Raw genomic sequence first — 27,486 nt, 5'->3', positions numbered from 1 at the left:
GATGAAGTTACCTACTCTGGTAATGAAACGTCTTCAAGAAAACAAGCAAGCTCAATTAGGCATCTTTTCTTTTTTGCATCCTGCTTTAATGAGAAAGCAGCTGCTTTAATGAGAAGGTAGCTGCTTTAATGACAAGCAGCTGCTTTAATGAGACAGGTTAATGAGATTCCATAGAAGCAGTCTCAAAATAAATGATTCGTGAAGGATTATGTGAAAGCTGGAACAAGAGGTACAGCTCCCTCACCTGCTGAGGATGGTTTTGCGATTCTGGCAACACTGATAGGCTAATTTCATTTATTTATCAACGTACTATTACAGCAGTTTTGTAAATAAATAATTTACATAGGAAGCCTGCTTTACCGAGGAGGCTCAAGCAAGAGTTAACAGTGTATTAAGGCAAGGAGGTAGGTGTGCACTTGTCGTGTCCCACTCCCACTTCGCCAACCGGATCTAGGAAGTCCGTATCAAGCGTGGCAACGAAGCCTCTGCAGCTTTGCCAAATTCCTTCCAGGTTTCTCAGGGCAGGCAGGAGTCCAAGTTGTGACTTCAGCAAACTAGAGGAGACTTTGCTTGACTCAAAGTTGGAATGCCAAAAGCAGGTCCTTTATATAGGCTGTGGGGTGTGGCTCCATGACTCAGCATTTACCCAGGCCTGCCCCTCCCTTCCTTCTGCTGGCGTCGCCTCTCAGATCTCCGGAAGCGAGGATCCTCCCACTGTGAATTCTCTTCCGCTGGATCTGCTGTCGGTAATTCCAGCACGTGGCTGGCTCCCTGCTCGCACGCTGTAGGAGTGAGGTTTGTTTGTTCATTCCTGACATCCTGTCCGGGCATGGGGCCAGGGCCGGGGGCTGGAGGCATGACAGGCCGTTTATCTTCATTATCAGACTCCGAGTCCGATAGCAGGCCCGGGAGGAGACGGGAGGGGCCCGGCTGAGGAGAGGAGGGAGGACGAGGCACAACACTACTCGTCTTTCCTATGGATAGTAATTAGAGCTCCTTAGCAGTTTGGATTCAGTTCCCAGAAAGCCGAGGCGTGTACAGAACCAGCATGTTTGTATGTTGGGAAAAGATGTGGCTGCTTTAATGAGTTGCCAATAAATGCTATGTTTGCACACACACCCCCAACACGCCAATGTGTTTTCCTGGAAGTGAACCTAAAATATTGATTAGAACTTAAATATTGGGGATGCCATATTGCTTTGCCACTTCCCAAGGAAAATTAGAATTTGAGCAGATATATAGTCCTGCCCTCGACATGTTTAAACTTTGCAATTTTGCATCGGCAGCCGTTGCCAGTGGCGTGTGTTGTACCAATAGAAATTATTTTATTTATTTTGCACGCGCAGCCCTGAAGTCTCCATGTTTATATCTTTTACCTCAACTACACCTCCCATTCCAGAGAGGATAATGACAACTGGCAATGCGATGTTAACCATGCCAGTTGTCTTATCCAGAGACAGGAGAATGGGTAGCTTAGCTGAGATGACAAATCCAGACAAATACCACGATGAGCAACCGCTGAAATCTGGAAACCCTGTCCAGAAAAACATCATTATTTCAAGAAAAATAGTTCCTGTTTTGATCAAAGGGATATGAGAACCTGACGTCATTTCTCTCCGCGTATCCTGTATACAAGTTTCTTGTATCATTTAAAAAAAAACGTACTCTTTTCAAAGGAGATAATTTAATCCACCCTGACAAAGGTGGCTTTGGAATGATGTCTCAACGGCTACACACCATCATCATCTTCTTTTAAAGACCCCATAATCCCTTGAGGGGTGGAGTCTGGGCAAATGAATGGAGCAAGCAGAGCGTTTTACTGGCCGGATGCCCTTCCCTGTCGCCAGTGCGGAGTTTTGTTCGGCAGATATATCCTCATCGTGCCCAGAGAGAGAAATATCTGCCTCTATCTAGGATTGAACTCACAGCCTCTTGATTGCGAGGCGACAGCTCCACCTCTAGACCACCGCACCACTCATCTCAACCGCTACTCATAGCCAGTTCATCCAAATTCATCATTTGCATGCAGGTTAACTTATATCTCAAGATGGCATCTGGTGAGCTTTCAAGCCTGCCTGGATTTTGGGGCCACCGAATTCAGTCCTAATCAAGGCATTCCCCAGCTACAGCTAGTCCTCGACTTACGACTCCAACGGAGCCCAAAATTTCCATTGCTAAGTGAGACGGTTGTTAAGTGAGCTTTGCCCCATTGTCCGACCTTTCTTGCCACAGTTGTTAAGTGAGTCACTGTAGCGGTTAAGTTCATAACAAGGTCATTAAGTGAATCTGGCTTTTCCCCATTGACTTTGCTTGTCGGAAAGTCACAAAAGATCATCATGTGATCCCGGGACATATCGTCATAAATATGAATCCGTTGCCAAGCGTCTGAATTTTGATGACGTGACCATCGGGCGAGGCTGCAACGGTCATTAAGTGTGAAAAGTGGTCCTAAGTCACTTTTTGCAGTGCCCTTGTAACTTCGGTCACTAAATGAGTTCGTTGTAACTCAAAGAGTACCTGCACAGAATTTACAACGAACTCACTTGAAAATAGTAGCAGATAATATACAGAAGGGCAGCCAATGAATGACTTCTCACTCTCATTTGCCTGCCCTCGTGACGTGTAACCACCCCAATTCTTTTTAGGAATGTTAAAGAGAAATCAGCTCAGCCGTCAACAATTTAACATGGATTTAAATCTGAAATTTAAATCGAAATGGCTTTTTGGGACCTATAAAATCCAAGTTTCTTTATTCATTTCAATGGGACAATGGGAGGAGAAGGCCCTGAGTTGATTTCACCTGATTATTTTTCAAAATTTAAATAAAAATTTAAATAAAAATTTTAAATTCTAAGCTAGAAGTCATTAGGGGGGTTAGTCTCTAAGGCTGGGGGGGGTGTCTCCTTCTTCTATGCTGCATTTTTCCATCTCAGAATCCATATCTAGGTTCGGCAGGGGTCCATCTTGAAGGCCCTTTCCTCTTCTCAGAGCCTTCAGACATTTATCCAGCCTCTTCACAAACGTCTCCACGTCTTCGGCCTTCATCCCAATGGCCGAGGCAGCATTGAGGTAGGAGCAACGATATTGGTCTGCGTGGGCCATAAAACCTTTGAAGGTGTATCCGCTCACCGTTTGCACAGTCCCAGGAGACACCACCCTGCAAGGAAAGGAAACGGGGGGGTCAAAACGGGTTTCTACCACCGCTTGACTTGGAATAAGTGAGGGCTCGATTCTGGAAACCGAAGGACACAAAATCCACCAAGGGGGTCGTCTTCCGCGGATGCGCCCAAACTGGAAGCTCCCTTAAAATCTGTCAGATTTACCTCCGAGTAAAAAGATTCAGTGGTTAAGTTGTGTACAGGTGGGCCTCGTCTTAGAACTGTAAGGCACGGCCCGTTTTTGGCCTCCCCAGCCTTCAGCGGCACTCTGCCGGCCAAAAAGGAGCCACGCGGAGGGCTGTTTTGGCCATGGAGGCACTTTTGATATTTCCAGGCCCCACTGGCCAAATTTAAGCACCCCTGAGTTTGACACTCCTGATCTATTGTGTCTGTCTGTCTGTCTGTCTGTCTGTCTGTCATCTATCTACCTACCTACCTACCTACCTACCTATCTATCTATCTATCTATCTATCTATCTATCTATCTATCTATCTATCTATCTATCTATCTATCATCTATCATGTCTATCTGTCTAAGCTATCAATCATCTATCGTGTCTATCATCTGTCTGTCTCTAATCTTCAATCATCTATTGTGTCTATCTAATCTATCAATCATTTATCATGCTGTCTATCTATCTATCATCTATCTATCAATCTATCTATCTAACTAATCTATCAATCATCTATCGTGTCTGTCTGTCTAATCAATTATCATGTGTCTCTCTAATCTTCAATCATCTATTGTGTCTCCCTGTCTATCTAATCTATCTATCAATCATTTATCATGCTGTCTGTCTGTCTGTCTATCTATCTATCTATCTATCTATCTATCTATCTATCTATCTATCTATCTATCCATATCTATCTATCTATCATCTAACTAATCTATCAATCATCTATCAAATCTGTCTATCATGTCTGTCTGTCTATCTAATCTATCAATAATCTATCGTGTCTGTCTGTCTAATCAATCATCTATCATCTATCATCTGTCTGTCTCTCTCTAATCTTCAAACATCTATTGTGTCTGTCTTTCTCTATCTATCAATCATAGTGCAGTCTGTCTATCAATCATCTATCGTATCTATCATGTGTCTGTCTGTCTGTCTGTCTGTCTGTCTGTCTGTCTGTCTCTCTCTCTCTCTCTCTCTCTCTCTATCTATCGTATCTGTCTATCATGTGTCTGTCTATCTATCATCTATCTGTATCTACCAATCATCTATTGCTTGCACGTGAACCATTCATGAGAGCAGTGGGCGCTTGAGCAAACAGAGCCGCACATAAGTGTATGCTCGCCCACCACCCACCCAGAGCCCTCCCTTCTCCCTCCTCCCCACCCATTGGGCCACCAGACAAGTCACAAAGATCAGAGCCCCACTGAATTGAAAGTCTGCCTAGTATCCTGTAACTTTTCTTTTATACGCCGTACGAATAAACACCGTAAAGATTAAAAGAAGCGAAATTGAAAGAAGAACTCGAGGGCCGCAATCGTTCGCAAGGAACTCCCCTCGATCTTCGCAAGGGGCTCCCCATGGCACAACCCAGGCTATGAACCGAGATGTTCCTGAATGGGAATGTTAATAAATGGACCGACCTTGCTCCGGAAACTTGTCTGGTGAAAAGCATGGATCCGAGCTGTGTGATAGCTTCAGGGTTTTGTTCGCCAAGTTTTCTCAGTGACATGGCTGAAAATACAAAAAAACAAAAAAATGTTGTGGTCCACCAGCAGGAGCTGGCAACGGAGTCGGACAGCGATGAGGCTGAAGAAGAACATGGGCCAGTCCTGGAGGCTGGGGAAGGCCTGGATGAGGGCTCTGTGTCGGAGGCAGAGGTGGGGCCAGGGCCATCGGGGAGTGAGGTGCGGACTCCGGAGCCTCCAGAGGCTGACAGTAGTGAGGCAGAGGAACAGGAGAAGCCTGTTCCTAATGCACGCATGAGAAGAGCTGCCAGAAGGCAAGAGCAGCTCATGCAAAGAGGACGACTCGGGAGTTGGGCCAAGAGATGATTGGCCCCTCCCATAAGGCTTAAAAGACCAGCAACGGCCTTTGGGCTCTTTGCCGGAAAACAATGTTGATAGCTTTGTCTTGTTGCATTTGTTTTGTATTGGCGTCTTCTGAATTTTTGCCAAGAAAGGCCTTTGGCAGTTTGCCTAATTGGACCAAGGTTGGCGATAGGACTGAGGAATTTGTGTTGGGGGGAATTATCTTTAATTTACTTGAACTACACTGAGAATGATGTAATTCTCAGCTGTTTGAATAAAGTTTGTTTGTTTTTACGCTGACTGAGTTTCCTACTACCTACTTGGGCCTGGGTCACAACACAAACCCCCACACCGGTGCATAGCAACACTCCACGCCTTTCTCCTTTTGAATCACAAGCGCTCTGCGATGTTTCCCCAAGGGGACGGGACATTGTTCAGAACGGCAAGCAGGGAAAAACGTCTGTGGAAAATTATTTTTCATTTTGTGCACACAAAAAAGGCGAGGGCGCTAAGATTTCTCTCTCTTTTTTTTTTAAAGGACAAGAAAAAAGAAAAAGATGCAATATTTCAGGCCTCTCAGCACCTGCAGACATATAACTTCTAATAATTGAAAGATCAAGAGTCAGCAGCCCAGCCCGATGTTCTTTTTCGCTTTTTCTTTTCCAGGAAAAAACACACACACCCCCCACAAAAAAACAAACAAAAAAACACGGAATTTCACTTGTTCTCTTGACATGGTTCAGTATTACACAGGCACCAATTTATCTGTATTGCATGAGCGCCGTAGACTTGGAATCAAACTTAGGTGTATCAGAATTTGCATCCTTTTTAGAGCGCCGTTGAGGCCGCTTGGAGGTTTGTCTGTGTCCTCAGGGTCCAAGTGGCCTCAAGGACCCTCTAAAAGGACGCAAATGACCAGCTGTCTGCAAGGAGTGTAAATCCTTCCATTCCCCACTGTTCAGTCAGAGCTGAAGAAGCTTCTTGGATGAGAAGCAAAACGTCTCCAAAGCAAAACCAGAAAGTCCAGTTGACGTAGCATGTCAGACAAACGGTTGTCCAGCCTCTTCTTAAAACCCTCCAGTGATGGGACACCCACAACTTCCAGAGGCAAGTAGTTCCACTGATTAATTGTTCTAACAGGAAAAATTTCTCCTTAGCTCCCGGTTGATTCCCTCTTCGATGAGTTTCCACCTGTTGTTTCTTGTCCTGCCTTCTGGGGCTTTGGAAAATAAGTTGACCCTTTTCTCTTCTTTGTGGCAGCCTCTTAAATATTGGAAGGCTGCTATCAGGCCACCCCACGTGCAATATCTTAAATGTTATTCTGCCCAGAATACGACATGTCCCACACCACACACGGCTATGGGAGGGAAGCCAAGAGCTCTTTTATGCATGCCCTTCCCTTAAAGCCAACCTTACCTAGAGAGATAGGATTGTGCGGGGTATCCAACAATCTTTCCTCGTAGCTTTCTGCCAATTTTTTCACCTCCGTTGAAAGGTAAGAAAACATTTCCTGAAAGAAAGAAAGAAAAAAAAGAAAGAATGAAAGAAGGAGGGAGGGAGAGAGAGAGAAAGAAAGAAAGGAAGAGGGAGGGAGGGAAGGAGGAAGGAAGGGAGAGAGAGAGAGAAAGAAAGAAAGAAAGAGGGAGAGAAAGAAAGAAAGAAAGAGAAAGAAAGAAAAGAACGAGAGAAAGGGAGGGAGGGAGGGAGAGAGAGAAAGAAAGGATGCAGGGAGGGAAAGAGAGAAAGAAAGAGAGGGAGGGAAAGAAATAAGGAAGGAAGGAAGGAGGGTGAGAGAGAGAAAGAAAGAAAGGGAGAGAAAGAAAGAAGGAAGGAAGGAGAGAGAGAAAGAGGGAGGGAGGGAGAAAAAGAAACAAAGAAAGGAGGAAGGGAAGGAGGGAGAGAGAGAAAGAAAGAAAGGAGGGAGGGAGAGAAAGAAAGAAGGAAGGAGAAAGAGAGAAAGAAAGAGGGAGGGAGGAAGGGAGAAAGAAAAGGAAAGAAAGAAAAGAAAACGATCTGTTTTGAGTTTTGCTAATCTCTGGGGAAAGAGTTGCATGTCAAATGTTTCCTGCATAAAACCCAGAGGAAGGATCTTTCTCTGAACTTTGGGTACCCCCTCGGCAACCATCTCGAACCATCCCCCATGGGAGCAATTACAAAACGGTTGCTGTGGTGACAGGTCTAAAGCATAATAAAAAGTCGGGCGTGTGTTCTGTTCTCCTCCGCCTCCGTCCGAACGATGGCTTAATTAGCCATCACTATCAGCTCTGGCAGCAGAATAGCCAGCGTCTGCCAGGAGCCCTCGTTATCTTCCACGACGCTGGTGAGTCACAAACTTCAGCTCTAGTCAATCAGTGGATTTGCCTGTTACAAAGAGACACAGCAGCTCTGGCTGCCTTTATATCCTGTGGGGTGTGGCTCCATGACTCAGCACTTCCTAGGCCTGCCCCACCCTTGCCTCTGTTCTTCCCGCCTCTCCTGCCTACAAAGCTTAGGGTCTAGCCAGACCTGATTGCCATCAGCCGGGTCTGCAGGCGTGGCGTGGGTGGGGAAAGAGTCAGGGGACGGAGGCCTCATTATCTCTTCCCCCTGGCCTGTTTCTGGCTCCTGGAGCTGAGCCAGGGAAGCCGGTGCTCCAGAGGTAAGTCCTGACGGCCCTTCCCCCTCACTGTCCAAATCACTTTCTGGCAGCAGGCCTGGCTCGGGGGGGCGCAGACACAACAGCGTGCTTTTCTCCGGTTTTTTTTATGAGTTTGTTCGCAGGTAAGAGAAAGGGAAGAAAGATGGGAAAGAAAGAAAACAAAAATAGACGGATGGAGAAGGAGTAGAGACCACACAGACCTGTGAGATTAGCAAGGCAAAGATGGAAGAGTGTGTTTGTTTTTCCCCGGTTAGGAAAACGATTTCCGTCTCCACTTCAACCAAAGGCGGAGATCGCTCCGCTGGCTTGAAAAAATGGAGAGAACGCTGGAAAACTGCTGAGAAGTGATTAAATCAATGCAGCGGTTGCAGGGGTGGGCTTCAAAAATTTTAGCGAGGGGTCCTCTGCCCGGTTGCTGGGTGGGCGTGGCCATGGTGGGCGTGGCCTAGTCGGCCTCCTGCACAGTGGGGTTGCGGGGGGCGTTTTTGCCCTCCCCGGGCTCTGGAGGTTTTTCTCGAACCTCCAGGAGGGCGAAAACAGCCTCCCCAGGCTCCGGAGGCCCTCTGGAGGCCAGAAACGTTTCCGGCCTTCCTGAACTTCCGGTAGGCCCATTTTTTGCCATCCCCGAGCCTCCGTGCGCGCCCTGCATTTACCTGCATCCAAAACAGGTCACTTGGGGACTCCTGGGAGGGGTGGGGTGGGCCAGTCAGGAGTGGGATTTGGGGATTGTCTGAACTGCACAGAATCTTAGCTAGAGGTTCCTCCGAACCCCTGCGAACCCCCAGCAGCCCAGCCCTGAGTTGTTGCCTCTAAAATTGGGCTGATTTTGAGTTAAGACAGCGATAGTCCCTCTTTGCCCGATCTCTCCCCGGTCTACATCTGACTGAAGTGAAGGGGAAAAAGAATTCTTTGAACCCCGGCCAAGGAATAATAGACATCTTGAAGACGTCGCTTAAACAGGAGCCAGTCGTGTGCGGTAGCAGCCAAAAAAAGCGAATACAATCCTTGGTTGTATAAACAGAGGCATAGAATCAAAATCACGTAAAGTTATTAGTACCATTTAGAAAGACTACACCTGAAATACTGCATTCAGTTTTGGTCCCCACATTACGAATAAGATGCTGAGACTCTAGAAAGAGTGCAGAGAAGAGCAACAAAGACGATTAGGGGACTGGAAGCTGAAACATATGAAGAACGGTTGCAGGAACTGGATATGTCTAGTTTAATGAAAAGAAGGACCAGGGGAGACGTGATAGCAGCCTTCCAATATCTCAGGGGTTGCCCCAAAGAAGAGGGAGTCAAGCTATTCTCCAAAGCACCTGAAGGCAGGACAAGAACCAATGGGTGGAAACTAATCAAGGAGAGAAGCAACTCAGAACTAAGGAGGAATTTCCTGACAGTTAAAACAATCAATAAGTGGAACAACTTGCCACCAGATGTTGTGGGTGCTTCATCACTGGAGGTTTTTACGAAGAGACTGGACAGCCATTTGTCTGTGAAACAGTGCTCTGACTTTCTCTCAGCACAATAAAAAGAATGGGGAAAAAATGAAACAAACAGCCCTTACTCATTAGAGGATATACATTTAATTCTCCCGTTCCCCACTTCACTATAATGAGCTCCTAGATCTTACAAACAGCTAGCTAAGCAATTCGCTGTACAATAAATTAATGGTCTTTTATAAGAAGTTCTATTTTGTCGGGAATTTATGATGACGCCAAGGAGAAGTCTTAACTTTTCAAAACTGTAACTGAATTGCATTGATTTTTCTACATCCCATATTTAAGCCGGACACGATAGAATATTATCACGTTGGAGAAATATTAAACAAGTTATTTATTCCCTGCTACAGTGTCAGCTACATTTCTGGAGGGGCGAGTTAGTACCAAAAAATAAAACAAAACATTTAAGTTGTAAATTAAGCAAGTCCAATGAAGAAGTCTGAACCTAAAGCAAGTTATATTTCTTTCGGCTTCCAAGATCTGAGATTGAACTACAGGTAGTCCTTGACTTATGACCACAATGGAGCCCAAAATTTCTGTTGTTAACCGAGACATTTGTAAAGTGAATTTTGCCCCATTTTACGACAGTTGTTAAGTGAAGCACGGCAGGTGTTAAGTTACTATATTACCGGTAGTCCTCAACTTACAACAGTTCATTTAGTGACCGTTCGAGGTTACGACGACACTGAAAAAAAGGGACTTATGACCATGTTTCATACTTATGACCGTTGCTGCATCCCCATGGTCACGTGATTTACATTCGGATGCTCGACAACTGACTCACATTTATGACGGTCGCAGTGTCCCCTTTTTGCAACCTGCTGACAAGCGAAGTCAATGGGGAAGCTGGATTCACTTAATGACCGGGTGACTCATTTAAGAACGGCAGGGATTCACTGAACATACGTGGTGAGAAACATCATAAAATGAGGCCAAACTCAACACATTTCTCACTTAACAACATACAGTAGTGGCCAAAATTGTGGAAACCTTTTGGGAAAAGTGTATTTTCTAAAACTAGCTAATAACACCACTTTTTTTTTTTTTTTTGGAGTAGTGCCATAAAATTTTATATCAATGGAAAGATAATTTAATCAAGAATATCATGCAATAACTTTTATGGAGGATTTGCTATCAGAATAGCAGTTACAGTATAAAGAAGAAAAGTGAAGCACGTAGAAAAAATGAAATATACAAAAATTATCACCATAGAAAAAACGAGATATACAAAAATGATCGTCACGTCAGTGAATCCTTAGTTGGGTCACCTTTAGCATGAATGATGGCTTTACAAGGTCTTCCCATGGAGTGAACCAGGCTGTTGTGACTCCAGCTCCGAACCTGGCCCCATGCCCGGAAGTGACTTGGACAGTGAGGGGGAAGGGCCGTCAGGACTTACCTTGGGAGCACCGGCTTCCCTGGCTCAGCTCCAGGAGCCAGAAGCAGGCCAGGTGGAGGAGATAACGAGGCCTCCGTCCCCTGACTCTTTCCCCTCCCAGGCCACGCTTGCAGACCCAGCTGATGGCAATCAGGCCTGGCAGGACCCTAAGTTTCGTAGGCAGGAGAGGAGGGAACAACAGAAGCAGGGGTGGGGCAGGTCTAGGAAGTGCTGAGTCATGGAGCCACACCCCACAGGATATAAAAGGCAGCCAGAGCTGCTGTGTCTATTTGTAACAGGCAAATCCACTGATTGACTAGAGCTGACGTTTGTGACTCACCGGCGTCGTGGAAGATAACGAGGGCTCTTGGCAGACGCTGGCTCTTTTGCCGCCAGAGCTGATAGTGCCGGCTAATTAAGCCATCATTCGGACGAGGCAGAGGAGGACAGAACACAAACCTTTGAGTTCTGCAGCTGTTCTAATGTGAAACCAAGATTGAATGATGGCTTCTATTAACCGAGTTTTGTTGCTGGGTTGCAAGTTCTGATTAACAAGTTTCTTGAGTCGGCTCCCTAGATTTTCCATTGGGTGAAGGTCTGGGCTATTCCCGGGCCATTCCAGCAGTGGATTATCCTGAAACTCCCCCCAAAAGTGGTGTTATTAGCTATCAAACCTCCAAAATACATTTTTCCCAACAGGTTTGGACAATACTGTCCAAACTGTAAATTTTGGCCTCAACTGTGGTGTAAATCGAGGACTGCCTGTATCGATGCAAGGATTAGAGAAGGAAAAGAAAACCATTTCCTTAGTGGGAAAAAAATTACTTTTTCCTGCCTGCTCCTCCTGCGTAGGTATAGTGGGACCAAAATAGAAACAGCACCGTATATAAATAGCTTTTCCGGAGAACATCATAGCTTTGGCTTAGTTTTTAAAGAGCATAAGGTAATAAACCACCAGCATTAAATTTTATCATTCATCACACAGACCAAAATATATTCCGGAAAGGAAGGTTATTACGTCTTATTCCTTCCGCCTATTGAATAGCGATAGGTTTGCGACATTTCGAGAACTGGATTTACAGAGCAAAAGTATCTTGTTAGATCCGGGGAGCGTCCAAACTTGGCACGTTTAAGACCAGAAGAATAGAGTTGGAAGGGACCTTGGAGGTCTTCTAGTCCAACCCCCTGCTCAGGCAGGAAACCTTCTACCATTTCAGATACATGGTGAGCCAGTCTCTTCTTAAAAACTGCCAGTGTTGGAGCATTTACAACTTCTGGTGGCAAGCTGTTCCATTGATTAACTGTTCTTACTGTTGGGAAATTTTACCTCAATTCTAGGTTGGTTAGTTTCCATTCATTCAATCAGAATAGAGCTGGAAGGGACCTTGGAGGTCTTCTAGCCCAACCCCATTCCTCAAGCAGGAGACCCTAGACCACTTGAGACAAATGTCTATCCAGACTCTTCTTAAAAACCTCTGGTGTTGGAGCACCCACAATTTCTGGTAGCAGGCTGTTCCACTGGTTAATTGTTCTCACTGTCAGGAAATTTCTCCTTAGTTCTAGGTTGCTTCTCTCCTTGATGAGTTTCCATCCATTGTTCCTTGTCCTGCTTTCAGGTGTTTTAGAAGATAGCTTGACTGCCTCTTTTTTGTGGCAGCCCCTCAAATATTGGAAGACTGCTATCATGTCTCCCCTAGTCCTTCTTTTCTCTAGACTAGACATACCCAATTTCTTCGTATGTTTTATCTCCTAGTCTCCAGTTCTGTACAATTATTCTCATGGCCGGAGAGATCTGAGTTGGATCTCTCTTTAATGATCTCCCGCCTGTTACTTCTTGTCTTGCCCTCGGATCCTTTGCAAAATAGGTTGATCCTCTGTGGACTTCAATTCCCAGAATTCCCTAGCCAGCACTAGGGAATTCTGGGAGTTGAAGTCCAACAAGTCTTACAAAGTTGCCAAGTTTGGACACCCTTGTTTCAAATGAAGACGTTCATTTCTGGAAGTGAAATGGTTAAATAGCTTCGTCAGGAATGCAAGAAGTTTTATTATCTACCCACCGGGGTGAAACCCTCTGAAGTCCGCTACCGCTAAAAAAGGAACATTTGGAAGCCTTCTGAGTCTGCAAAGGTAAGTAGAACAGCGAGGGGGGTGGGACTCCGCTGTGCCACGCGATTTAGATTAGCTAGAAAGCAGGAAATCCGACGATTCTAGCTAATATAATTTGCGCGTCACAGCTGATCGTCGCCCAGCTGATCGTCGGAAATACTGGTTCGCCCGAACTGGTAGCATTTTTTAACTACCAGTTCACTCGAACCGGTCCGAACTGCTAGCATTTCACCCCTGCTACCCACTCATCATTAATTTATAGTGCCCAGCAACCTGGATTTATTTATTGCCTCTGTAAATACGCTAATCCAGAGACTGTTTTTGAAAATTAAAAATGGTTGTTGGTGTAATGTTTAAGGCAGCAGGTTAGCAAGCAGGAGACTTGGGACAAGTTCAGTTGGGTGACCTCGGGCCAGTCACTCTTTCTGAACCCTAAGAAGCAAACAATGGCAAACGACTTCTAAAAAATTTGACCTGGAGAATCCCCAGAGACAAGGGACTGAGATTCGTTCTAATTTTGGCCAAAGATGGATAAGTCACTAGCCGAAGATGAAAACCAGAATTCAAAGACTACCCAACAGCCGAAGCCCTACACATGTCGGCCACCTGCTCATCAATGAAAATGGCCATCTCGGACCCGTTAATCCAGAAATGCTACCTTTCTTTCTCGAAGAAGTTGCCGGTATCCCTTGGTGCCCAAACTCAGCAACGTAATGAGCACATCTAAGGAAGGAGAAGCCGAAGCTCTACCTAGAGAGGAAAAACACACACACAAAAAATGTGTTGACCCAGGTCACAGCACAGAGGCAACCCAAGCACCTGGCAGCTAAAACTGCCCCTTTATTGCTCCACTGTTGTGTCTGCGCCCCCCAAGCCGGGCCCACTGCCAGAAAGTGAGGGGGAAGGGCCGTCAGGACTTACCTCGGGAGCACCGGCTTCCCTGGCTCAGCTCCAGGAGCCAGATGCAGGCCAGGTGGAGGAGATAACGAGACCTCCGTCCCGACTCTTCCCCCCCCCCGGCCATGCCTCCAGACCCAGCTGATGGCAATCAGGCCTGGCTGGACCCTAGGTTTCGTAGGCAGGAGAGGTGGGAACAACAGAAGCAGGGGTGGGGCAGGCCTAGGAAGTACTGAATCATGGAGACACACCCCACAGGATATAAAGGCAGCAAGAGCTGCTATGCCTCTTCGTAGCAGGCAAATCAACTGCTTAACTAAGAGCTGAACTGCTGTTTGTTCCTGGGTGACTCATCGGTGTCGAGGGAGATAACAGTGACACTTGGCAGATGCTCACTATTTTGCTGCCAGAGCTGATAGTGCTGGCTAATTAAGCCATCGCTCGGATGGAGGCGAAGGGGGACAGAACATCCACATTTCCCCAAACGCTTCCACATTTCTGTCAAGTCCCAGAGCAGAGTGATGACATGCACACAGACACACCTCAAGCAGCCTCTGGATGTAAACAGTCCACCCCAACGCTGTGAGCACCACGGCTGCAAAGAACGAAATCCAGCAGAGGGAGTCCAGGAAGCAAAGGAGAGCGAGGCAAGTAATCCAGAAGGAATGCAAGGAATCCAGGCAAGTTCAAATGTCAGCACTCAACATGAATCCAGCGTTTGTGCCTGACAAAGGCCCCTCCCCACAGCGTCTCCTTAAGTCTCAGTCCCCAGGTGTGCCTTGTGGAGAGGGGCGGGGTGCTCTTCTCCCGAGTCGTCAGGTCAGTCTGCGCTGTTCGCGCCTTCTCTCCACTCTCCGTGCTCGCGGATCAGGAGCGGGCGGTCCTTGCTCATCGCTTGAGTTCTGTCTCTCATGTTCCCTGCTTAGCCTCTCTTCGTCATCCCACCCCCCTATTCCTCCCTGCCTACGAGCCGTCCCAATCCTGACTCGGCCTCCTCCTCCCCATTTTCCTCCCAAGCCAATGAAGCCGCCCCCCTCGTCGGCTCCGTTTCCGATTCATCTTCCTTCGCAGATTCAGGCTCCGATGGGGGCATGACAGCAATCCATCATTTCTGTTCTTATTGCGAAAACAAACATGAGTGGGTTTTTTTTTTCTGGTGGGACCAGTCTATCAGGGTGGTCTGTCTCCTTCCCCACTTCAGACCCACGAGCTGGCCTTCAGCCAGTGGATTCACGGTTCTTATCAGTCCTGGCAGAGAAATCGCAGCTGCCTGCCAAAGTTCAAACAAATGACTCACATAGCAAGACTTTCAGCTCTTTGTGAAATGGTTCAGCTAAACTTTTGCTTCCCGTGGAATGAGAGCAGTCCCAAAACTCCTTATATATCCTGTGGGGTGGAGCTCCTGCCCCACCCTTCCTTTTGATGATGCCGCCTCTCTAATCTTCTGAAGCGCGGGTTGATCCAGGCTTGATTAGTATGATTACCAGCTGGGTCTGAAGGCGTAGCCTGGGGAAGGGAGGAATCAGGGGATGACGGCCTCATTACATCCTCCGTCTGGTCTGGTTCTGGCTCCTGGAGCCGAGCCACAGGAATCGGTGCTCCCGAGGTAAGCCTTACCGGCCCTTCCCCCTCACTCTCGGAGTCACTGTCGGGCATGGGGTCAGGTTCGGGGGCTGGAGTCACAACACAGGGCAACCTGGTCTACCCAATTATGGGACGGAGCATAATGGCTTTTCTCGCCTTTCAGCCCCAATCTGGAGGCCTTCGCAGGCAGTCGGTTTCGCGACAAACGATTTTACTGTGTCACGACAAAGAAACAAAGGGAGACTAGTATACATCGATTTCAAGCTATTTGGCTCTCGTCAGATAGCCCCATACCCTTCTGGGATTCGAACCCAGGCTGCTTGCATATTAGGTAGGTGTGTTAACCTCTAAGCCACAGGCTCTCCTCACTTTGTCGGCTGTGCCAGGGAAGACATGGGGTTTTTTTTCAGGAATTTCCACTTTCATTAAAAAAATAGATATATCATTTTTTTAAAGAAAAAACCCAAAAAACTCAATGTACCTGGATACGTTTTGCTGATTTCCTGTATGAAGGTGTCATTGAAGCCAGCGATGACAGCGCCACCTACTGGAACCATGAAATTTTTGTCCAAACTTTGCACAAATGCATCGATTCGGCCTCTTCGGGCACCCTAAAAAACCCAAAAAAAACCCCCAAAACAAGAGAATAACAAAAATGATAAAACTTTCTCTTTAATCTTCTAAAAGTTGTGTTCGCACGATGCAGTAAAGTCACGACACAACTCAAACGTCTCACTTAGCAATGGAACTTTGGGGCTCAACTGCGGTCGTAAGTCGAGGACTGGCTGTTTGTTTTGATCGACATGGCTAGTCCAGACAGTCCTCAATTTACAGCAAGTTCATTTAGTGACCGCTCAAAGTTACGACGGCACTAAAAAAAAAAGCGACTTAGGACCGTTTCTCACACTTGTGACTGCTGCATTTATCCCGCATGGTCTCGTGATTAAAATCTGGATGCTTGGCAAGTGACTCGTATTTATGACGGTTGCAGGGACATGGGGCTGATACATGATCCGATTTTGCGACCTTCTGACGAACAAAGTCGAAGTGGGAAGCTGGATTCACTTAATAACCGGGTTACTTCACAGGGATTCACAAACTAACTCGCTAACTCCAAAACTAACTTTAGCAACATAAATTTGGGGCTCAGTTGAGGTCGTAGGTCGAGGACCATCGGTAACTAGGGGGTAGATATTTTTAATCTCAACAGTACGAAGGAAAAATGTGAAGTAAGCATTACCTGACCTCTATTTTTTCCCCCTGGGTTTTTATTATAATTATCATAATATAAAATACAGATGAAAATAAAAATGACAGGAAAGGGGGAATGGGAGAAAGGAGAAGTAAAAGGAAGGTTCAGAGGAAGAGAAGGAAAAAGCACCAACTTCCAACTGTTTTTAGCCCAGTGAAGTACAGAATTATAGGCTCAAATGTTTTATTTTACCAACTGAGACCTAAAAGTAGTCCTCGACTTGCGCCCACAGTGGAGCCCAAAATTTCTGCTCTTAAGTGAGACGTTTGTTAAGTGAGTTTTGTCCCATTCTACGACCTTTCTTGCCTCGGTCGCTAAGTGAATTACTGCATTTGATGATTTGGTAACCCTGTTGTTAAGGGAATCTGGCTTCCCCCTTCGACGTTGTTCGTCAGGTGGTCGCAAAAGGGGGATCACATGACCCAGGGACACAGCAACGGTCGTAAGTATGAACCAGTTGCCAAGCGTCCGCATTTTGATCGCATGATCCTGGGGATGCTGCAAAAGTAACAGTGAAAAACGGCGGTAGGTCGCTTTTTCCAGTACCGTCGTAACTTTGAAGGGTCGCTAAATGAACCGTCGTAAGTCGAAGAGTATCTGGGCTACCCATTTTGATCAACACAAACAGGGAGTCTTCAACTTGTGACCGCAACGGAGCCCAAAATTTCTGTTGCTAAGCAAGACATTTGCGGCTAAGTGAGTTTTGCCCCATGTTACGACCGTTCTAGCCACCGTTAAGTGAATCACTCCAGTCGTTAAGCAAGTAACCCGGTTGTTAGGTGAATCGGGCTTCCCTGTTGATTTTGCTCGTCAGAAGGTGATCACGTGACCCCGGGACACTGCGACCGTCATAAATGCGAGTCAGTTGCCAAGCGTCTGGATTTTGATCACATGGCCATGGGAATGCTGCAGTGGTCGTAAGTGTGAAAAATGGCCATAAGCCACTTTTTCCTGTGCTGTTGTAACACTAAGCGAACAGTTGTAAGTTAAGGACTACCTGCATATTAATCAGGGAAACCCAATGTCAGGAGTTCATTTTTTTTTTCTGCCTCGAGCACAAAGCCCAGAAGTGGTTTCCAAGCAGAAATATCCAAAGCTGGATATTTACTTCCCACCACATTAAAACAGTTAATTTCATAATTTCTGCTAGCCCCCTCTTCCCCCCCACATCCTGCCTTCTACTGTGGAGGGATGCTCACCTTACCTGCTGAATGAGGTGCATACACTTGGAAGACTGAACTCCGTAGGCGTTATTGACAATGTGGGGGACGTCGTACTTGGCACAGATCTCAGCCAGTTCCTCCAATCTGCAGATACAAAATGGAAAGGTTCGGGCAAAAAGGCCAGAACTGAAAAATGTTCTGTGAATTTTACCATAAGCAGATGACAGACAAGCCTTTCAGAATAGAATAGAATAGAATAGAATAGAATAGAATAGAATAGAATAGAATAGAATAGAATAGAATAGAATGAAAATAAATGGAATGGAATAGACTAAACTAGACTAGACTAGACTAGACCAGAATAATAATAGGAATAAAATAAATAGAATAGGGGATAGGATAGGATAGGATAGGATACAATAAATAGAATAGGGATTAGAATAAAATGAATATAGAATAGAATAAACAAGAAAATGGAATGAAAATAAAATAGAATAGAATAGAAAAAGTAAAATTAATAGAAAAGAAAAGAAAATAATAGGAATAGGCTAGGCTAGGCTAGGCTAGGCTAAATAGAATAGGGATTAGAATAAAATGAATATAGAATAGAATAAACAAGAAAATGGAATGAAAATAAAATAGAATAGAATAGAAAAAGTAAAATTAATAGAAAAGAAAAGAAAAATAATAGGGGATAGGATAGGATAGGATAGGATAAACAGAATAGGGAATAGAATAGAATGAATATAGAATAGAATAAACTAGAGAATGGAATGAAAATAGAATAGAATAGGATAGGATAGAATAGACTAGAAAAGGTAAAATGAATAGAATAGAAAAGAGAAATAATAAGGAATAGAATAGAATAGAATAAATAGAATAGGGGATAGCATAAACTAAAGAACGGAATGAAATAGAATAGAATAGAATAGGTAAAATGAATAGAATAGAATATAGAATAAAATAGAATAGAATGGAATAATGGAATGAAGGATTAGATTAGATTGGAATAGAACAGAACAGAAGCTGTAAGGGACCTTGGAGGTCTTCTAGTCCAACCCCCTGCTCAGGCAGGAAAACCTTTCACCATTTCAGACAAACGGTTGTCCAATCTCTTCTTAAAAACTTCCAGTGTTGGAGCACACCCAACATCTGGAGGCAAGTTGTCCCACTGATTAATTGTTCTCAATGTTAGGAAATTTTTTGCTGGCAAGAGGCATCGCAGCCTGGCCCTTTGCTATTTCTTGACCGGTCGGGTGACCCAGATCTAAGCACCCCAATCTTGTGTTTGAAACCCCTGCTGTAGATGGACAACCATGCTAAGGTTTCCAGGGGAAAACCCCTGCTGTAACTGGAGACACCACAGTAGCGATAAGCTGCTATATATTTAGACCCCAAAATGACAGTTGGATTGCTAAATTCCACCTGGAACCTCCTGTTATAGGTAGATCAAATGTCTAAAAATTACATCAGTGTCAACATGAATGCAGCCTTATTATTATCCTTCTGTCATGTCAAACCTCTCCTTGTGTTTGCAACAACGTGATTGCAAAGATACCTCTTTGCAGGTAAGAAAAATTCTTCCCAGAACCTTGTTAACCAACATTCCTTGAAAGACGATTTTCCCCTTAACAATTTAAAGGATAAAATGTTCTCATTATACCGTTAACGGCAAGCATAATTGATTCGCTTAGTCATTGGATTGGCTTCCTTGCACAGACCCAAATCACCGACAAAATTATACGATAATTCAACCTTGAAAAGAGAGGCGGGTGGTGTGTGTGTGTGTCAGGATTCTTATCAAAGGTATTTTGCTCTTTTTTTTTTAAAAAAAAAACACCTCTCTTACTAAAGACATCAAGCGTGCAGAGCCGGTTTTGATGCAGTTGATGAAATTTTAAAAAAGGAAGAGAGATAGAGAGAGATATCTTTAATTATTGCTGATTTAAAGGACTTAAAGGAACTTCCTATGCATATTCCAATTCAGCTGGTTTGAACCGGTTCGTCTGAACTGATTGCGGAAATCATGGGTGGATCTGATCACGCTCTGTGCCATCTATTTAGGGACATTTTTGAAGCCGGGCGCCTGCACGGAAGGCAGGTACGTGCACGCTAACCGGGCGTGCGCACAGCGAACAGCGAACTGGTAGCAACATAATGTGTGACCCACTGCGAACAATTTGATGTGGTTGCTAAATAATCCACAAAGAGTGGATAAGGTGGAGCTCCGTTCTGCTTTTGGGTCTTCAAGGGATGCACTTTTTAAAGAATTCCCTCCCTCCGCATTATGCAATAACAGTACAAGGCGGTGCTCGAATTACAACGGTTGCTTTAGGGACCGTTCGAAGATATGACGGCACTGAAAAAGATGTGACTTAGAACCGTTTTTTTTTTCCAGAGTTGCGACGTTGGCTGCATCCCCGTGCTCACGTGATCCAAATTCGGATGCTTGGCTACTGGCTCGTATTTATGACGGTTGCAGAGTCCCGGGGGAAGTCATGCGATCCCCTTTTTGCGACCTTCTGACCAGCGACGTCCGCTTAACAACCGGGTTACTTACTTAACAACTGAAGCGAATTCTCTTTAACAATTGTGACAAGGAAGGACGTAAAACGGGGCAAAAGCTCGCTGAACAAGTGTCTCACTTAGCAACAGAAATTTTGGGCTCAATGGTCGTCACTTTTGTTTTGGTTTTTTTTACATTTTACATTAAAGACGCAGCATGGCCTCCTCCAATTCGAAGAGATATTTGTTCGGCAGGCTGAGGCAAAGAGGCAGTCCCGGAACCAGCGAAATCTGGGGGCTGTGCAGGGGACCGAATGTATCTGCCCTCAGTGTGGAAGGGATTGCCACTCTCGAATTGGCCTTTTTAGCCACACTGGATGCTGTTTCCAGAGCACGAGACCATAGTTGTTTGAGATTGAAGGATGCCAATGCCTTTTACATTTATTTATATCTTACAAATTTCCGACCAGCTAGTCTACCGGATGACTGCTTTATCATTTTGATAAAGGGAGTAAAAAACAACAAAGTCCTGTTCGATTTCTCCACGTCCTTTTTCAGTTGGGCCCTTCTCCATCCTAAACCCTCTAGCCCAGCTTTTCTCAGCCTTGGCAACGTTCAGATGGATGGACTACAACTCCCAGAATTCCCCCAGCCAGCCTCGTTGGCTGGGGAATTCTACGAGTTTCTATTCGAACTCTTAAAATTAGATTAGGTTAGATTAGAATAATTAATGGAGTGGAATGGAATAGAATAGAAATAAAACAGAACAGAGAATAGAGAATAGAATAGAATAGAGAAAATGGAATGGAATGGAATGGAATGGAATAGAGAATAGGGAATGGAATATAATAGAATAGAATAATATGGAATGGGATGGGATGGGATGGGATGGAATAGAATAGAATAGAATAGAATAGAATAGAATAGAATAGAATAGAATAGAATAGAATAGAATAGAATAGAATGTAGAGTAGAGTAGAGTAGAGAATAGACAATGGAACAGAATAGAGTAGAGTAGTATCCAATCCCAAGTTTTATTAACCTGATGATTAAAAGTCTGGAGACTAAAATATAGAAGAACACTTGCAGGATTTGAGTTTGGCCAGTCTAGAGAAAAGAAGGACCGGAGGTGACAGCCCCTCAAATACAGGAAGACTGCTATCACGTCACCTCCGGGTGAACCTATTTCCCGAAGCGCCAGAAGGCAAGAAGAAACAATGGGTGGAAACAAATCAAGGAGAGAAGCAACCTGGAATTAAGGAGAAACTTCCTAAGGACAATTAACCAGTGGAACAGCTTGCCACCAGAAGTTGTGGGTTCTCCATCACTGGAGGTTTTTAAGAAGAGAGTGGACAACTGTTTGTCTGGAATGATAGGGGGTCTCCTGTCTGAGCAGGAGGCTGGACTAGAAGACCTCCAAGGTCCCTTCCAGCTCTATTCTGATTGATTGATTGACCCTGTCCTACTCTTATTTGAATCAATCCTTGTTTTTCCACCTCCTTCCTCTCTGTGAAACTCAGCTAAATCTTCACACACATACACCCTTCCCAACTGTTCAGGCCGCTGTTTACCTGGGGATTTATTTACCTGTCAGGTACCCTTGGAGCAAAACAGGATGTAGTGGAATGAACACAGAGAATGTGATCAGCTCCAAGATCCAGGATTTTGGCTTCCAGTGCCTGGAGATCGGTTTGTAGCTCGTCCCCTTCTAAAACATTTTCTATCACCACTGGTTCAAAACCTAATCCGACCAACAAAAAAAAAGAAAAAGAAAAAAAGAATGAACGAATGAAGGGGCATCTGGGATCCTTCTGCAATTTAATTATTTTTAACTGCAAACTTTGCTTCCACTTCCTTCCACTTCTTTGTTGTTGTTGTTGTTGTTGTTTTTTGTTTGGATCGATTTGTGCACGACGGCGGCCAGTTTTGAAATGTCAGGTTAAAAACATGCCTCGCGAATGTGTGGACAAACGTGCCGGACGAACAGAAGGACAATTTGGGGGTTGTGTTCAAAGAATGGATTTTGAAATTGACTGGATTAGCGGAGATGGCAAAATTAACTGCTTGGATAATGGACTAGACCAGGGGTCGGCAACCTGTGGCTCTGGAACCGCATGTGGCTCTTTCATCCCACTGCTGCGGCTCCCTGTTGCTGTTCGGATCCACAATTGATATGGCTTTCGGTTAGGACAGGTAGAGGAAAAAGGACGCCTTGCTAGGTGGGGGAACTGGACTTCCGGTCAGCTCCAGAATTGAACGGGGGGCTTCAGGTTAGGACTTTTGTGGCTCTTTGAGTGTTTCAGGTTGCCGACTCCTGGATAGACAGCTTTATAAGAGACTGGAAACCGTTTGTGGACTTTCTACGCGCTAAATATCATAACAGATGGGTAACAGAGGGATTTGAAGGTTAGTTTATAATGTTTAGTTTCAAGTGTTGACTGCTCTATCTACAGATCTATATAGCTATATATCTATATCTGTAATGACTGTTAAGTGACCGTAACAAGTCCACGAGACATGTGATCCAAATTCAGATGCCTGACAACTGACTCATATTTATGACAGCTGCAGTGTCACCGTCTGTGTGTGTGCGTGTGTGTGACGTGATCCCCTTCTGCGACCTCCTGACGAGCCAAGTCAAGGGGGAAACCAGATTCATTTTACAAACCTCTGGTGGCTCAGACTGCTAAGACAGTCTGTTATTAACATCAGCTGCTTGCAATTACTGCAGGTTCAAGTCCCACCAGGCCCAAGGTTGACTCAGCCTTCCATCTTTTATAAGGTAGGTAAAATGAGGACCCAGATTGTTAGGGGGGGCAATAAAAAGTTGACTTTGTATATAATATACAAATGGATGAAGACTATTGCTTGACATAGTGTAAGCCGCCCTGAGTCTTCGGAGAAGGGCGGGATATAAATTCAAATAAAAATAATAATAATAAAAAAACCCTAACACCAGCAGTGTTTTGCTTAACAACCACCGTGACAAGACCAGGCGGTCAAATGGGGCACTCCACCGATGTCACATTTTGTGACAGAAATGTTGCCAGCTCGATCACGGTCGTTAAGCCGAGAAGCAGCTGTACTCAAAAGAAATGTGACGGGAAGTGACAGCGGTTGCCGCGACCCTCCAAAATAACCGCTACGTAAAGCACCTGAAAGAACGACGCTCGATCTAAAAAAACCTGATGTCAACTCGCAAAGCATTCCTGGCCTGCTCTCAAGCAGCACGGCAGCCAAAAACAGAAGCGCATTCCAGCCTTATCTCCCTCAAGGCTGTCTCCCAGGGTTACCCACAGTGGCCGGAGGGGAGTGATCTCTACAACCCATGGAGCCCCAGGGTGGGGATTGTGATTGATGACACACCCTGGGGAGAAGGGGGGAAACAGGGTTATGATTGGAGCATAAATTAGGTGGGGTCAGAATCGGCTTCCCTTGGGAACGTGCCGACATGAAGCTCCTAATAAATAACTGGGTTTCTTTTGAAGCTTGGCTCTTAATTAGGGCATTGTGGGAACCCTCAAACCTGAGCTGACAGACCCCATTTTTCCGTCTGTTCCCACAGCTGAGGGGTGGCTGCCCTTTGCCCCCAGCATGAGGCTCCTCGCGCGCACATTTCGAAAAAGTACATAAATTAAATGCAAGGCCTGTTGAAATCGTGCACGCCACACCGGCTCCCGGCGCTGTGGGTCAGGCGTTCGTTACCTGCAGTAACCATGGATTTGAAGCAGGATTTCTGGTCGATGCGAGGCCAGAGGATGTACCTGGCCTTCGGTCTTCGGTGCCGAAGCGTTAAGAAACATAAAGTGAGGCTCATGCCTGTTGCCATGGGAACCACGAAGCAGCTGCTGGTGGCCTTGACCCCTGCGAGGGAAGGAGAATTTAGTTTAGATAAACTTCTAAGAGAGGGATCTTTAATAAAGGAGACGATTTGCAGCTGGAGGGGGGGGAGGTTTGATATATGTGGGGTCCTTGGTGCTCTCTGAGCTGGCTTGTCTTCTTATAGACGTCGCATGACCGAACTAGGTAACAGCATCAATGCTAGAAGGGAGTGGGATTTGCAGAAAAGAAGGGGAATGGGGGGGAGGAGGAGGAGAACTGCGAGGTCTTTGGTGCTTTCTGAGCCTGGTTGTTTTCTTGCAGACATTTCATGACCCAACTATGTAACATCAACAGTGCTAGAAGGGAATTAGATCTGCAGAAAGGAGGAGAAGGAGAAAGAGGGAGGGAGGGAGGGAAGGAGGACTGTGCGGTCCTTGGTGCTTTCTGAGCTGAGTTGTTTTCTTGTAGATGTTTCATGACCCAACTAGGTAACATCATCAGTGCTACAAGGGAGTTAATCTGCAGAAAGAAGGGGGGGGAGGAGGAAGAGGAAGAGGAAGAGAAGGAGAAGAAGGACTATGGGGCTCTTGGTGCTTTCTGAGCTGAGTTGTTTTCTTGCAGATATTTCATGACCCAACTAGGTAACTTCATCAGTGTTAGAAGGAAGTGGGATTTTCAAAGAGGAGGAGGAGGAAGAGGAAGAGGAAGAAGAGGAGAAGGAGAAGGAGGACTGTGAGGCCCTTGGTGCTTTCTGAGCTGAGTTGTTTTCCTGCAGATGTTTCATGACCCAACTAGGTAACATCATCAGTGCTAGGAGGAGGTGGGACCTGCAGAGAGGAGGAGGAGGAGGACTATGGCACCCTTGGTTGTTTCCTTGCAGGTGTTTCATTACCTGAGAGACAATCAACCAGCCCAAAAGAGAACCAAAGGACGCCAGCACCTCCCCATAAGCTATCAGCACCCAGATCACCATATATTAACTCCCAGATTAACAACAGACCAACAATCAAGAAGTAAAAAAGACCTCAGTCAAGAAACCGTCAAACAAGCTAACAGTAAACAGCCCAACCAAAAGAAAAAGAATCCAAGAAAACACCACCACTCCTTCCCTTCACTGACAGGGCAAGACACGATAATATAAGCTGAAAGCAAAACCCCCCTCCCTTCTAACACTGAGGATGTTACCTAGTTGGGTCATGAAACGTCTGCCAAGAAAACCCCCAAGAGCAACGAGGGGACATGCACATGACCCAAGAAAACGCTGCTCCATATTTACCAGCCAGCTTTAAAACATCCAAGACCACCGAATTAGCCAGTTTATTCAAGAGACTGGAGCCTGCCGCTTTGGGCTGCACCGCTGCGATGTCTCCGGACCTTCCGATCCCATGAATCAATCTGCGAATGAAAGAGAATATTGGCGAAACTAGGGGAAATTATTTATTTAAAGCATTTCTATATCCGCGGTGGCTCGGTGGCTAAGACACCGAGCTTGTCGATCAAAAGGCCGGCAGCTCAGCGGTTCGAATCCCTAGTGCTGCCGTGTAACGGGGTGAGCTCCCGTTACTTGTCCCAGATTCTGCCAACCTAGCAGTTCGAAAGCACGTTAAAAAATGCAAGTAGAAAAAAATAGGGGCCACCTTTGGTGGGAAGGGAACAGCGTTCCGTGCGCCTTTGGCGTTGAGTCATGCCGGCCACATGACCACGGAGACGTCTTCGGACAGCGCTGGCTCTTCGGCTTTGAAACGGAGATGAGCACCGCCCCCTAGAGTCGGGAACGACTAGCACGTATGTCTGAGGGGAACCTTGACCTTTACTACCCCTCTTAAATGGAGCTCTGGTTTGGGCTGGGGGAGCTATGCAGTGGCTTGAGACAAGAAGGGGAATCCTACAGCGGGAGCAGGAATGTGCTTATGTGGAAAACAATGCATTGCATTGCATCCTGTAACCTTAGCCAGAAACCACTTGCGTTTGTGTGTTTGTGTCATTTTACACCTGAATTTCGTGGGCGATCTTCGGCATCACAAACCAAATTTCAAAAGGCTGGGTGACCTCCGTATTCGCCAGTAGAGATAGTCGTCCTTGACTTACGACAGTTCGTTGAGTGACAGTTTTTCGAAGTTACGACAGTGGGGAAAAAGCGAGCTTTGACCGTTTTTCACACTTACGACCGTTGAAGCATTCCCCTGCAGTCACGCGATTTATATTCGGAGGCTTGTACTTATGACGGTTGCAGTGTCCTGGGGTCGCGTGATCCCCTTTTGTGACCTTCTGACAAAGCAAAGTCAACGGGGAAACTAGATTCGCTGAACAACTGGGTGACTAACTTACCAAGACGGATCACGTGACTCTGGGATGCTAAAGCTGTCATGGATCCGAACCGTGTGCGAGGGTCGTAAGTGTGAAAAACGATCATCATTCACTTTTTTTCAACGTTGTTGTAACTTCAAAGAGTCTTCTGAACAGATGGTTATAATCTGAGGACCACCTGCAACGTCACCATTTGTGATGCAATACAGCTAGTCCTCGACTTACAACAGTCCGTTTAGTGACCAAAGTTACGACGTCAATGAAAAAAAGGTGAGTTAAGACCGTTTTTTCACACTTACGACCGTTGAAGCATCCCCACATTCACGCGATTGACATTTGGCTGCTGGGCAACTTGACTCACCTTTACGACCCGTGATGCCCCTTTTGCGACCTTCTGACAAGAAAAGCCAACAGGGAAACCAATTTCACTTAACAACCGTGTTACTAAGTTGCCAACTTAAGAAAAGTCGTCGAACGGACAAAACAAATGCCTCGCTCAGCAACAGAAATGTTGGGCTCAATTGTGGTCGTAAGTTCGAGGACTGCCTATAATGAAGTGACTCTATTTTTTATTTTATTTTTTGGCATCCTGTGTGAATAAACTTGAGACCAAACAAAACTTTGGTCAAAACAAAACACCTTTTTACCTGTAATGTCTCCGAGCCACTATTTGGGATGCAACTCTTCCTTCTCGCTCACCCACGCCGCAATTGCCCAGGAAATTATTTATTTAAAGCATTTCTATATCCGCGGTGGCTCGGTGGCTAAGACACTGAGCTTGTCGATCGAAAGGCCGGCAGCTCAGCGGTTCGAATCCCTAGTGCTGCCGTGTAACGGGGTGAGCTCCCGTTACTTGTCCCAGATTCTGCCAACCTAGCAGTTCGAAAGCAGGTGAAAAATGCAAGTAGAAAAAATAGGGACCACCTTTGGTGGGAAGGAAACAGCGTTCCGTGCATCTCTGGTGTTTAGTCATGCCGGCCACATGACCACGGAGACGTTCTTGGACAGCGCTGGCTCTTCGGCTTTGAAACGGAGATGAGCAGCACCCCCTAGAGTCGGGAACAACTAGCACGTATGTGCGAGGGAACCTTGACCTTTACTACCCCTCTTAGGTGGAGCTCTGGTTTGGGCTGGGGGAGCCATGCAGTGGCTTGAGACAAGAAGGGGAATCCTACAGCGGGAGCAGGAATG

At 45.7% G+C, this 27,486-nt stretch overlaps 1 protein-coding gene across 1 annotated transcript; it reads right to left on the bottom strand.

The window, feature by feature from the left end:
- Nucleotides 1-27,019, bottom strand: SEPSECS (Sep (O-phosphoserine) tRNA:Sec (selenocysteine) tRNA synthase; the record flags this gene model as incomplete). The annotated part of the gene is made up of 10 exons (XM_058193823.1): nucleotides 1-3,157; nucleotides 4,755-4,845; nucleotides 6,558-6,651; nucleotides 13,424-13,515; nucleotides 15,728-15,857; nucleotides 17,703-17,805; nucleotides 21,754-21,907; nucleotides 23,872-24,030; nucleotides 25,265-25,383; nucleotides 26,943-27,019. Coding segments are annotated over 10 exons (1,302 nt in total), but the record flags the coding sequence as incomplete, so codon positions are not given.
- Nucleotides 27,020-27,486: the final 467 nt, after the last annotated feature.

Source organism: Ahaetulla prasina, chromosome 8 (assembly GCF_028640845.1).
Source record: "Ahaetulla prasina isolate Xishuangbanna chromosome 8, ASM2864084v1, whole genome shotgun sequence".
NCBI lineage: Eukaryota > Metazoa > Chordata > Lepidosauria > Squamata > Colubridae > Ahaetulla > Ahaetulla prasina.
Note: the sequence above shows the minus strand (reverse complement) of the source record. Positions and strands in the feature narration are given on the sequence as shown.